The sequence below is a fragment of the Artemia sp. Qi Xiang Cuo genome, chromosome 6 (genome assembly GCF_049724085.1).
Source record: "Artemia sp. Qi Xiang Cuo chromosome 6, ASM4972408v1, whole genome shotgun sequence".
NCBI lineage: Eukaryota > Metazoa > Arthropoda > Branchiopoda > Anostraca > Artemiidae > Artemia > Artemia sp. Qi Xiang Cuo.
The window spans coordinates 61,177,889-61,191,072 of NC_142799.1; the positions used below are offsets into that span (position 1 = coordinate 61,177,889).

At 34.9% G+C, this 13,184-nt stretch overlaps 1 protein-coding gene across 1 annotated transcript in view; it reads left to right on the forward strand.

The window, feature by feature from the left end:
• Window positions 1–13,184, forward strand: part of LOC148951479 (solute carrier family 12 member 2-like) — a 151,607-nt gene that overhangs the window by 120,731 nt on the left and 17,692 nt on the right. Inside the window, exon 11 of the mRNA XM_089091122.1 lies at window positions 8,195–8,253. Within this exon, the coding sequence (XP_088947248.1) occupies window positions 8,195–8,253 (59 nt within the window). The remainder of the gene's footprint in view (window positions 1–8,194; window positions 8,254–13,184) is intronic.

Consider the following 13,184-nt stretch of genomic DNA (forward strand, 5'->3'; position numbering starts at 1 on the left):
TACCACGTTCTACTCTGTCAAAACTACAAAATTCCACATTTTTGATGATAAAAGCATGAAAGATTCTCTTTACTAATAGAACGGTACACTCATTTTTCAATTTAAAAATTTGAGGAGCAAATCCCTAAGAGGAAAGACCTAATATTTATTATATAATTTCTATAAATTTTCCGTAAAAAAAAATTTGAAAACCTCCTCCTCATGCAAAATTAATTCCCGTACAAAATCCTTCTACTCTGTCAAAACTACAAAATTCCACATTTTTGATGATAAAAGCTTGAAAGATTCTCTTTACTAATAGAACAGCACACTCATTTTTCAAATAAAAAATTTGAGGAGCAAATCCATAAGACAAAAGAACTAAATTTTAATTTAAAAGTTACCACCCTTTTTCGTAAAAAAAAACTGGTAAAATGCCCCCCTGAAAAACGCCCCCCTAGAAACCCCCCAGGTGTACCGACGAACCAATTAGTCGGCCACACTCCTTTCGCCCTACCTCCCCCTTCCATTACCTTATCTTTCATATTTTTTTTTTTTTAATATGAAAAATATATTCATAACGTAATAAAAATTAAAAAATTATATATTTAGTCTAATTAGACTAGAATGCAATTTCTCTCTTTGTCAAAACCCGTGTTGCTATTCCATAAACAAGTGGGATTAATCTATGCGGTAACAGGAGCGTGCAAATTTTTATTCAACCCTGGTGCCGAGGGTAAAACACTAAGTCGACACTAATTCAGCTATTGTCAATTAAAACCTAAAGTCCCATCGAACTCTATGTATGTATGTACGCTCTCTTGGTATTATTTTGACGACGGATTTTTTCCTCCTTTTCCATTTGGTTAACAGAAAGATGCAAAAGTTTTTGGCAAAAACTGAAAAGAAAACAATTTTTAATTATCATCATAATTAGAATATTTTGGTTAACCGTTAATCTATTAAATATAGAGTAATTTTTTCAACTAAAATTAAGGAGCAACATTCGTAGTTCGAAAATGCTTGTTAATCTAATTTCAGGGCCTTGTGTTTCAGGCGAGTCGTTCTTAATGAATTTGGGTGTCACACATGTTAAGAGTGATAACATTTTTGTGTTTGTGCTAACGAACTGTAAGTAAGGAGTGACACGACTCAATAGTTACCGATACTCTAAAAACCAATAACCCTACTTCGGAAGTTTCAAGCTCCTATCTGCAAAAATGTGGTATTAATTTCTTGAAGTAATTGATGCTTAATGGAGAAAAAGGTGAAAATTATAGGTTTTATGAAATTGATCATAAGACCTAGATTATTCTATCAGATACGTTGGCACTTTAAGATGAAATTTGACTCGCATATGCTCGCGGGTATTAAGCGTTTGAATCTGATAATAGATATCTTAGCGTTTTAAAGATGAAAATTGGGGTGCATATGCTTTGTTTTAGATGTTAATGTATTCAGTTTCTTTAGTATATAATGTAGTTTCAATATGGATTTTTAAACAGTTTTGAATAACCATTCTAACAATATAAGTTCAAAAAGGTATTATTACTTTACTAAAATAAATTATTACTTTACTACAGAAGAAAAAGGGATTTTGAAAACAGGGAGCCTGATTTTCGAAAAAGGGAGAAACACCCCCCAAAAAGTCAATAAATCTGAATGTAAATCAGACCTTCAGATTGTTTCACGATTGGTAGATTATTTGATGTTATTTTTGCTAATTTTTTGTTTAATGGAGTTCTTTACTTTTCATTGAAAAACTTATTTTGTGGAAAAAGTGTTTTGTTTTTTTCTAATTAAGAACGAAAATCCTTTTGTGGGAACAACTTATGTTTTTGCGAGGAACGTCACTTTTGTAATGAAACCCAGAAAGCGTTTCAAAAAAAAAAATCTTCCCTGGATTTGCCATAAATTCGCTGCTTACGTTGAATAACCAAGTAAGCAAATATATCGAAGAAAAGAAGACGCCTGTAAGGGTATTTCAATCCTTTACGTACACGTAAATGAACCAAAAGCTTCCCCCAAAAAGAAAATTTTCTAAAATGATGCACATTTCAACTGGACTCAGAAATACTAAGCTTTAATAGCGTGAATCGTGCTTCAAAAACTCCGGCGGTAATGGAATTGATCCTAAGCTTTAAATTACTAAAATAAATAATTAAAGTTAACAATCTTTATTAACTTAAATTTAATTTGCATTTCAGGAAATACAAAATGGCAGAAAGATGTTTCATTAGCCTCGCTGAAATACCTGGAATTCGGAGACAATTGAAGACCCCTATAGTAGTGATAAACAAACTAACAGAAAGTGAGTTAAAGTCCTGTGGTCTGCTGGCATCAGGGCAAAAGCTGAAAAGAAAACTTAGAAACTCTGAGGCTATGGAAACGAAGTGGGCGGTTGAAAAAAGAAATACCGGTGGTAGTGAAGAAGACAGAAGCCCAGTAAAGAAGCTGAGGCTAAAAATAAGGTCCACAAGCGATACATCTTCAATGGCGCATTCTAAAAACTGCAGTCCAATATCGAATAAACCTCTTGAAACAGAAATCTTGCCAGATAATTCTACTTGTATAAGTGAAGTAGATTTGTAATTTTATATTGGAAGATATTAAACTTTGTTAAGATTATTTGCTTATGGTTTCTTTTTTTTCAATTTGAAGTGTTTCTTTTAAAAGAATCTTTTCATAGGTGACGTTTTGCATCAAAAACTCTTCTTAGGAAGTTTCCCGCAGTGTTTAGACAGCATTGAGCTGGTAAACAGTTAAAAGAACAAGAAAAAAAAGCTCATATCTTCAAAAATCTACAACTTTGTATTTTTTGCCAGAAGAAAAATAGATGAATATAGAAGTTAGTCACGTAAGTTTATTTGTAAAGACATCCATTTAGCAAAAGAAAAGTAAAATTTTTATGCAAATAAAAGCTGCATTAACTAAAAAACGATCAGAAATTAAATAAAAAAAAAAAAACAAGTTTTTTAAACTGAAAGTAAGGAGCGACATTAAAACGAAAAGAAATAAAATCTGAAACTTTGTATTTTTTGACAGAAGAAAAATAGATGAATATAGAAGTAATGAAGAAGACAGAAGCCCAGTAAAGAAGCTGAGGCTAAAAATAAGTTCCACAAGCGATACATCTTCATTGGCACATTCTAAAAACTGCATTCCAATATCGGATAAACCTCTTGAACCAGAATAAATTTGCACTTTACTGAAAAAATACAAATCAAAACGCTTTCTGAGTCTCATTACAAAAATGACTGGGTCTCATTACAAAAAATGACCTTCCTTGCAAAAACATAAGTTATTCCCACAAAAGGTTTTTCTTTCTTAGTTCTAAAAAAAAAAAAAAAAAAAAACTTTTTACACAAAATAATTTTTTAAAATAAAATTAAATAACTTAATTAAAAAAAAAATTATCAAAAATAAAATCAAATATAGTTGTGATCACAGTAACAAACAATAAAGAGTTTGTTACTTACTTAGAATTTTGTCATAATTTCTTGAACGAAATGTCTTTGTTTATCCAGCAGATGAATTCAAGAAAGAATTTGCTACTTACTTACAATTTTTTCATAATTTCTTTAATGAAAATTTCTGTATTGTGTATCCCAGAGGTGACTTCAAGAAAGAATTTATTACTTACAATTTAGCAAAAATAACATCAAATAATCTACCAATCGTGAAACTGTCACAAATCCGCATCGATAAATAAATGAAACCCCCTCCCCCACATTATAGTTGATATGCAATTACAGATAACCAAACGAGACATTACTTCTTTTTGCAATTGGGAAGCCTAAAATATAGTTATTAATAATTTTAAGTCAATTAGCTTCTCAGAATTTGAAATTGATTGCAAATTCGTCCTCTTCGGGGTAAAGTCGTAGTTCGGTGCTAAAATGGCAGAAAACAAGACTCCCCCCATGGCCCACTCTTAATGGTCACTTAAAAATTTGCACTTTACTGAAAAAATACAAATCAAAACGCTTTCTGAGTCTCATTACAAAAATGACTGGGTCTCATTACAAAAAATGACCTTCCTTGCAAAAACATAAGTTATTCCCACAAAAGGATTTTCGTTCTTAGTTCGAAAAACTGAAAGTAAGGATCAAAATTAAAAAACTTAAAACGAAGAGAATTATTACGTATACGCTATACAGTTCATGATAAAAAAAAAAAGATGGTTTCATTTTTTTAAGGTTAATTTAGATGAGTTTATGTGCTTTTTTTTTATTTAATCTACTTAAGAAGTGACATCAAAAGTATTGTTTTAAGTGATAGTAGAAATGATAAACATCACGTAGATACGAGCATTAGCTTTTCGAATGACCCATTAAACGTGAATCTAAAAGTGCTGGTAGTCCACTAGCCCCAGCTTTTCCACTTGAGTCATTGCACCAAAAGTGCCGTTTTTAGTGCCGTTTTCAAGTTGCTGATGGTTGAATTTATAGGAAGAACGTAGATATGAGTAATATCTTTTATACGAGCTACTAAAAATCTGTATAGATACCTGCGATACCAATACGCCCAAAAATAATACTTCCGATACCGATACACTGTGCACCCCTTTCCCCAGGGGACTTGGAGGGTCATAATATCACCAACACCAAATATATTTGACTCTAGCAATGTCACTTGTAAGCGTCAAATCTATTAAGTATCTGATGTAAGCACACCATTCTTTAATTACCCGTGAGACATTCTTAACCATCGCAATACCCTTACGCTAATACCTTTTCGCAAAAAATTCGCAAATCTCGTAAACTAAAGAAGTAATTACCCTTTTCTAGAACATTACTCTTTATATTAATGAAACCCGTTAAACGAATATCCAAGTTTTTAAAAAAAAAAACCAAATAGTCAAATTAAAGATTAATTAACACGGATTTAAAATAAAAAAAAACAAAATTGTTTATAATGAAATAGAAAACTACGTCAGAAAAACTTGTCCTCAATAGGACCGGTATTAAATGACTCGTCTCTGCGTCGACCTGTTTACCTAACAGAAAAACCTGTTTGGTACGGGGGCGTACGCAAAGTATATACCATCAAGCAAATTCCATATGATTTTTCAAATTACTATAGAAATGATACCTCTTTGCAAATGACCCTGGTAACCCCAATTCGTTTAAAGTACACACACATATCTATGCCTCAGGCGTATATCTGAATGTATACTTTCAATGCATTGTACGGTTACTACTCCCAACTACTACAAGCTTCAAGATTTTAACAATGTATTGGTGTCTGTTTGATTCGATAAATCATTTGGATTAGGAAATAATCATATGATGGATCAGAAAATGTTTTGATGAATTAATAAAGCCACATTTTGCCCCCCTCTTCCCAACCAAAAAGTTATGCCTATGTGTCTTGCTAGATTAAATGAATTTTAAAATCAAACTCCAACGCCTATTCCAAATGAGTTTACTCATTAAGCAAATTTCCTGGGATGATTAGACCATTAAAATTATTTCAAAATAGACTGGAAAATCCCATGAGATCTAGGCAAAACAAGAAATATGGTCCAGTTTACTATAGGTGAGCACAAACATTGCAAGTGTCACCTCCTTTAGTCTGCCAAACTTATATTTGTCCTTTTTCTCATGAATGTTTTATGTTATTAATTAAAAAATCTTTTTCCACAGAATAAGTTTTTCCAAGAAAAGTAAAGAACTCCATTAAACCAAAAATGAGCAAAAATAAAATCAAATAATCTACCAAGTGTGAAACTACCACAATTCAGCATCAATAAATACATGAAACCTCAAATGAATCAAAATTAAAACAAACGACCGATGCTAACTCAAGACTAGCAGAAATTCCTATGAGTTGGGCTCAAAACCCTTATGCCTTCCCAAGGCCAGAACATAATTTGCACTTTCCTGAAAAAAATACAAATGAGTGCGCATTGTAAGTTCATTATAGCCTACATATACAGATATTTAGGAATCAAAATGTTAATATTATTTGATTTACTAAAGGTATAAAAGTAAAAAAATTTAAATTTTTGTTCAATAAAGTGCAAATTATTCCAATCGACTATTAAAAAGGGCACAAGCCACTCGAATTTCCAATTTAATGAGCCCTTTTCGAAGTTTCTACGACAACTTCTTCGATACGAAGTGCCATACTCTAAAGGAAAAAAATAAATTAATAGTACATTGTGCCAACATCGTTCTTATATACCCTCAGGGCATAACTTAAAACCCTTGCCCTGAGGGTTGTGGGGGAGTGTCCTCCTCAAAAATATATTCTCTATCTGGAAATCAACATCGCTGAAAAAAATGGCTATCTCAAAATTTTGATTGGATGTGTTTGGGGAAATGATGGGCATGGGGGCGGGCTAGTTGCCTTCCAATCACTTTCGACTATTAAAAAGGGCAGTAGCCCTTTGAATTTCCAATCGAATGAGCCTTTTTTGAAGTTTCTACGACAACGACTTCTATATAAACCTTATATGCCCCCAGGATATAACTTACAACCCTTGCCCTGAAAGCTGTGAGGGAGTTTTTTCCTCAAAAACATCATTTCTATCTGGAAATCAACTACGCTGAACAAAATGGCTATCTCAAATTTTTATTAGATGCGTTTGGAGGAATGATGGGCGTGGGGGGGCTAGTTGCCCTCCAATTACTTTTGAATATTCAAAAGAGCACCAGCCCTTTTAATTTCCAATCGAATGAGCCTTTTTTGAAGTTTCTACGACAACGCCTTCTATATGAACCTTATATGCCCCCAGGATATAACTTACAACCCTTGAGTAGTATCGTAATAATTACCACTGAATTTACATGGAAACTTACACCTGAGGCATGAATATACAGTGCAGTTTGACGTGCACATTGCAAAAAGCGATCAAACCTTTTATATTATATACCTATAAAGTGAACAAACACGTTTTGAGAGTATAATTGAGATTATATAACGCAAGCAGAGTGGTTTTTGAGGCACTTTCATCATAAAATTTTTTTTTTTAATCGAAACTATAAACTGTCAAGTTGCGTAGTCAAATAATTGTCTCATTCTAGAAATACCGGTTTACAGTTGGTTATAATAAACCTTTTTTTTTTTTTTTTCTTTTTTTTTTTTTTGCTATATATATTTAACAAATTGTTCATTATGTGTCAGTTGATTAATAGAAGTTCTAATAAACCTAAGGAAACAATTCGCTCATTCTAATGGACAATAAAAGAATTATATTGGTGAGTAAATATACTTTATTCGTCGACTAATATAAGCTTTTTTATTTCCTAGCATTATGAGTTCTACACAGAATTCTCTATCATTTTGAGCATCACACAGAAAGGTGAACTTTCTGTATATATGCTAGCTATGATAAGATTTACATGTTCATAACGGCTGTTTTGATTAGAAAGGCTATGTGCTTTCTCGTGAGATTACATTTCACTACACTTTAAACAAACTTAATGAGACGATCATTGTATGTACGCGTGAGTATTTACTAAAGGGGGTAATTGGTGTAGAGAAAAAAAAGGAGGATTTGTGGGGAAGGGCGTCCCCTATTAATATACTGAATAAAATAATAGTTGAAGTTGTATTTTTTTTTCACAACCTTCGTACGCGCATTATCTGAATTAAAAAAAATAAAGGAACGGAAATGATTATGGGTACATGCTTTACGTAATTCTAGACGATTTGAAAAATGGGTGAATTATTTGCAAAAGTAAAAGAGATATTTTTAAGACATTGGAAATTATGTAAATGGTCGTCGCAAAGAGTACTAAAGTGTTCATTATTATCTCCTTTTCTGAAGCTTTCTTTTGATAGTGTCTTTTACATTCTCAAGAGAGAAGGGGGTGAAAACCATGATTTTTGACTATGATAGTACTAAGCTAGAAAGAAAAATCTTTAATTTAGAGGGAGGGCTGGCAAAATTAGATCTATGTCTCTTGTTCTCTAAAGGAAATACATTCCTTATTAACAGAATTCAAAAAGATTGCTTTTGCAGACAATTACACCTAATGAGAAGAGTGTTCCATTTTCTAATGTCTTTGATAAAAGCAAATAATTTTTCAGTTAAATCTTCAATGTTTTACCTTCATGGAAAGGAAGGGATGGGCCATTTTAAATTTACTTATTTTTGAATTCATGGATTTTGTAGATGATTAAGAGGCTCTTATGAAAATCTTTCACTAATTTCCTTTCTTCTATAATATTATAATCATATACTAAATTTTTCTTCTTTTTTAAGGATTCCGACAAATACTCTCCCCCTAAAAAAAGAGCAAGAGGGAACGATGCTATACCGATGTAAGCTGCAAGGCCTTCCATCATAAGATATGCAAGTTCCTTTACACATGCTCTGGGCCACCCATTGACACCTCAACTTTTAATTCCCTGACCCTCTCACGCCAGTTCCAGCTCTGCGCTACCTGCGCAAACCTCTATGCAACCTGGCAGAAAATTGAAGAGAGTGGGGGGCTTCTCATAATGCCTCAGCCCCGTCTACTTAAGATCGTGAGGTTGCCCCCCTTTACGCTTTGCCAGGGCCTTCAGACACACAATTGCAGTCAGAATTTGGAAATGTAAGCATTTTTACCTTTACTTTCTACCTGGTTATAGAAATATCTACCTATTTCTTTCCAAATTTTTTATTAGCCTTTTATTTTCACCATTTTTTCAACACTGTAAAAGTTTGTGTTAGAGATATTAAAATGTTATTTTCGCTACAATATTAATCCCCCCACCTCAACCATTGTTTTAAATTTCTGCTCCCCTCAGAGATACATAAATATAACGTAATTTTTTTTGCTTTCCAAAGAAACCACTTTTTTGTTATTAGTCAAAGTATTGCATTGTCTATGCCCCACCAAACAAGCGAATATTTATCGGGGGGCTTTTTAGGTGTTCATTTTTCTTTTCAGTTTAATTAAAAAAAAATTAACTAAGTTCTAACTTGGCTACTTTATATGAAGTGATGGGGCCAAGTATTTAGTTAGAATAATGCTAGGAAGGGGGAAATTAAGTTTTGAGGGAGGTGTAAAAACGCTACTTATTTAATATTCCGACAAGCATCTGACTTGAAATTCTTCACAATAAGTAGAGTATTAGTTCTTTCTGAACTTTTGGGGAGTGGAGGCAAGTATTTAGTTAAAATAAAGCTAGGAGGGGAAAATTAAGTTTTGAGGGTAAAAAAATTTACATAGTTTTTAAACTTTATAAAGATAATGGATATTTCACATAGAAAATAAACCCTTTTTTCGATAGATTAATGAATTAGCAGTGCCATCGTCATCATCAGGTCATGAAGCATCCATTTCTAGTGGACCTGAACCATTCACCGCACCACCAATGGAGTTTAGGGATGAGCCTAAACTAGTTCTTGATAATATGGAGTGGCTTAGGGGTTTTCTAAATGATTGTTATGGGGACATGGCCAGCCTAGATGATCTAACTTGTGACATTGACATGGTGGAGGACCCGAAATGGACAGATAGATTTATGAGAAAGCATTTAGGTGATATTAGTAGTAGTACTAGTACATCTAAACCGGGTCCTCATAAAGAAATTCCATCACAAGACAATACAGGCTAGCTTGATCAGCTATCCCCAAACACCCTGGAAGATATACTAACTAGCCTAGAGGATTTCATGCCACGTCCATCCAATGCAATTGAACGAAAACTGGGGTTGGTGCCATTGACAATTCTATGCCGCCCCCACCATTCTGGTTAATGATACCGCTAGTACTAATAATGATATAACATCATCACAAGTGCACCCACTTCCAGATTTTTTTTCTTTCCAGCTCTGCCTTGCACCATACAAAGGTCTAAAGTGCCAAATTCGGTGACCCCTTTAACTCTTTGATGTCAGGGGATATCAGAACAGATCCCCTGGACATTACCCATTTATATGCTAACAAGATTCGAGCCATTCTTGAACAACAGATGGGGTTGTGGGGTGGAAGGGAGAGTTTAAAAGTATCAATAGCACTAAAAAAAATTTTTTTGAATGAAAGTGCGAGCGAGCTGTATTCAAAATACTTGCACACAGAGATGTTGTCAATTTGTCCACATTTATTAAATTAGGAGGAGGTTTTTCTAGATTCGGTTAATAGCATTCAAACTAAATGGGAAAATTATAACGAGGGGTTAGCGGGTCGGTGGTTTTGTTTATTGTGAGGTTAAACGTTAATATTTGTAGATTTAAAAATAATTTTATTTTAAGAGGTGGTGGGGCTGGGAAGAGGGCTATAGTTTTAAAATTTCATTCTGATTTAGAGGGATGTAAGAGGGTACAATGAATCTGTTTTGATACGAGGCTACAGTGTTTCAAGTATGCATTTTTAATTGCCGCATACAGACCTCTTCAAAAGATACCTTTAAGAAAAAGTTGGATGAATTGGCAGTTAATGGTAGGGAGAGTTCAAAGTTCCCCATAGTAGATTTTAATTTTTTAAATGGTCAATTTCCCGTGACATTAAAAGGAATAGATATTTTCGAGCGAGCTAAGGCGCATTCACAAGATTGGTGTCACGGTGTTGCAGTATGAAATAGAATTTGAAGTGGGCCACCGTTCCGATAAGAAGGGCGTGTTATTTTCAGTGAGGGCTTCTTCAATTGAATCAATGGAACATTGGGTGTGGGTTCTATACACACCACCCACAGAGCCTGATTCAATTGGACATTTTAATCCAATTACCGATATCAGCAGGGTTCTATGTGAGGTTAAAAAGGGGCGTGGGGGTGTATGTTATTACTGTCCGACATGCCTCTCAAGATTTCGCTCTGATTTAAAGTTAGAACATCACCTGAAACGCTGTAAACGTCATGGATACCAGGCTGTGGAGACGGTAAGCAGAAATACAGCGATCTTACGTTTTAAGAATTTCCAAAACACGTTCCTACAGAGCAATAAGATCGCTTTGGACTGCGAGCCCCAACCCAGAGACGTGTACGATTTGTCAAATCCAAATCGTGTTTAAATACATGAAGCCATAGGGGTCTCCTACGCTCATGCGCAACGAGATTCCAATAATACCATGCAAGTGCTGGATGTAGTTGAGATGCTGGGTGGCGGCTAAGACTGCATGCGCTCGGCATTGGTCAGTGTAATAAAAAAAGCGAACGGTGCAATTTCGCGCCTTCGTTACACAAACTATCCTATGCTCCTATTACCAGATGACAGATTGGCCATTAAAAATCGTAAATTATGTTGGGTTTGCAAGGTAGAATTTGATGATGGTGTTGGAAATGGGGGGAGGAGGAAGGTGATTGACCATGATCATTTGTGGTAGGAAATTACATCGGGGGGGGGGGAGTGATTTTAGCGGGGGTCCACATCAGTCGTGTAATTTAAACTTAAGACAGAATTTTTTCGTACCGGTTTTTATACACAATGCCAATTACGACTTAGTTTCTTTTACCGGCGATGGCCCGCATTGCCAAGGACGCGTGGAGCTGTAGATAACGCATGGAGAGACGGTTCTTTTTCATATAAAATCATACCCAAATCATTGGAGAAGCTACTGCTGCTGGAATTCATGTGGAAAACAGTTGACAAGGGTAACACGTGCCTGATTAAAATCAGTTTCTTAGACTCTTTGAGTTTTTTCCCCAAGTCCTTAAGTCAATTGATTCAGGTACAGAAAAGCGACAAATTTAATAGCTTCCTTCTTCTCAAACAGCGCTTCCTCGATGATGAAATGTATTATTTATTAACTTGCAAGGACTAATATCCATATTATTACTGCAATTCTGCCTCGAGGCTAGATGAGGTGTCATTACCACCCATTGAAACTTTTTACAATTCTCTTACTGAGAGTGAGTGCACCACTAGCGACTACGAATTTGCTAAGAGGGTTTGGGCAAAGGGCAGATGTAAAAATGGGTGGGATTATTGTAAACTATACTTGGATAGTGACATACTCACTCTTCTGGACATTTTGTGCAAAAATACGGATAAAATCTATGGTGAATTTGGGTTGGATTTAGGGTATTATTTTTCAACTCCTCATCTGGTGATGGACTTGATACTTAAAATCAGCAAAGAAGAAATAGGTCTGATCGCGAACGTGGATCAGCACCTGTTTGTAGAGAGATAAATGAGGGGTGGGTATTTTTTTCATGGGGACCCTATCATGAAAACTAATCCGACCGGACAACACACCTATTAAAAGTCGGAGGCAGTTTTTTGGACATGAATTCCCTTTACCCATCGGCAATGTCTCACTACTGTTTGCCTTGTGGCAATTATAAATGGCTTAACAATCCATGTGCTTCGAATTTCCCCGACATTGCTAGCGTTGAGCAGAATGGGGCAGAGAGGTGTTTTTTTGAAATTGACGGTTAAACTTCGATGAGAATCTATGACTCTATAAAAAACTTTATTTTGCTGCGCATAAAAAGATCGCTGGATGGGAACTCTCTAAGGCCCTAAAATGTATCTTTAGTAAATGGGGGGAGTATGCACTGGGTACCTTCAAAACAAAAACTAATTGCCGACCTCAACCCGAAACAAAATATCGTTGTTCATCACGTGCTATTGAAATGGATGGTGTCCAATGGTTTCAAAGTCACAGAGATTCATAGTGCCCTCCAATTTGATCAAAAGCCTTACATGAAAACGTTTATTGACACCTTTGTCAGTAAGCGCTCACAAGCGAAAACGAAAGTGTAAAAAGAAGTCTGTAGACTCATTTTGAACTCAGCCTTCGGTAAAATGTGCGAAAGCATACAAACAGAACTCGATGTGACATTGTAACCAATCCCAAAGATTGTTCTTAAATCCTTGGAGATTCAAACTTCAAATCGTTCACAATCAAAGCCTGTGATATGGTACTCCTGCGTCATAAGATAAGAAGTATTGTTTGAAATAGAAAATATTGCAGGCGAGTTTGCAATAACGGAAATGTAAAAAAAAATCATGTTGTCATTTTATTATAATGTATGCAAGGTACAGTGGCCGTTTGAGGGACAAGTTCAAGTGGATTATGGGGACACTGATTCACTCCTGTTAAAAGTTAAAACTGAAAATCTATTGAATGATTTGGAAAATGGCGAGTAGATTAGCTCACGAATGAACTACACCAACTGGGATGAAACCCGCTACCCGGAGCTAGTGAAACGCCAGGCTCAAAATCAATTGTTAATGTTAAATTCTGAAACGGGTAGCGATCTGATATCCAGTGGTGTGTTTCCTGGACCGAAGGTATACTGTGTGGAAACGTACAACTAGGA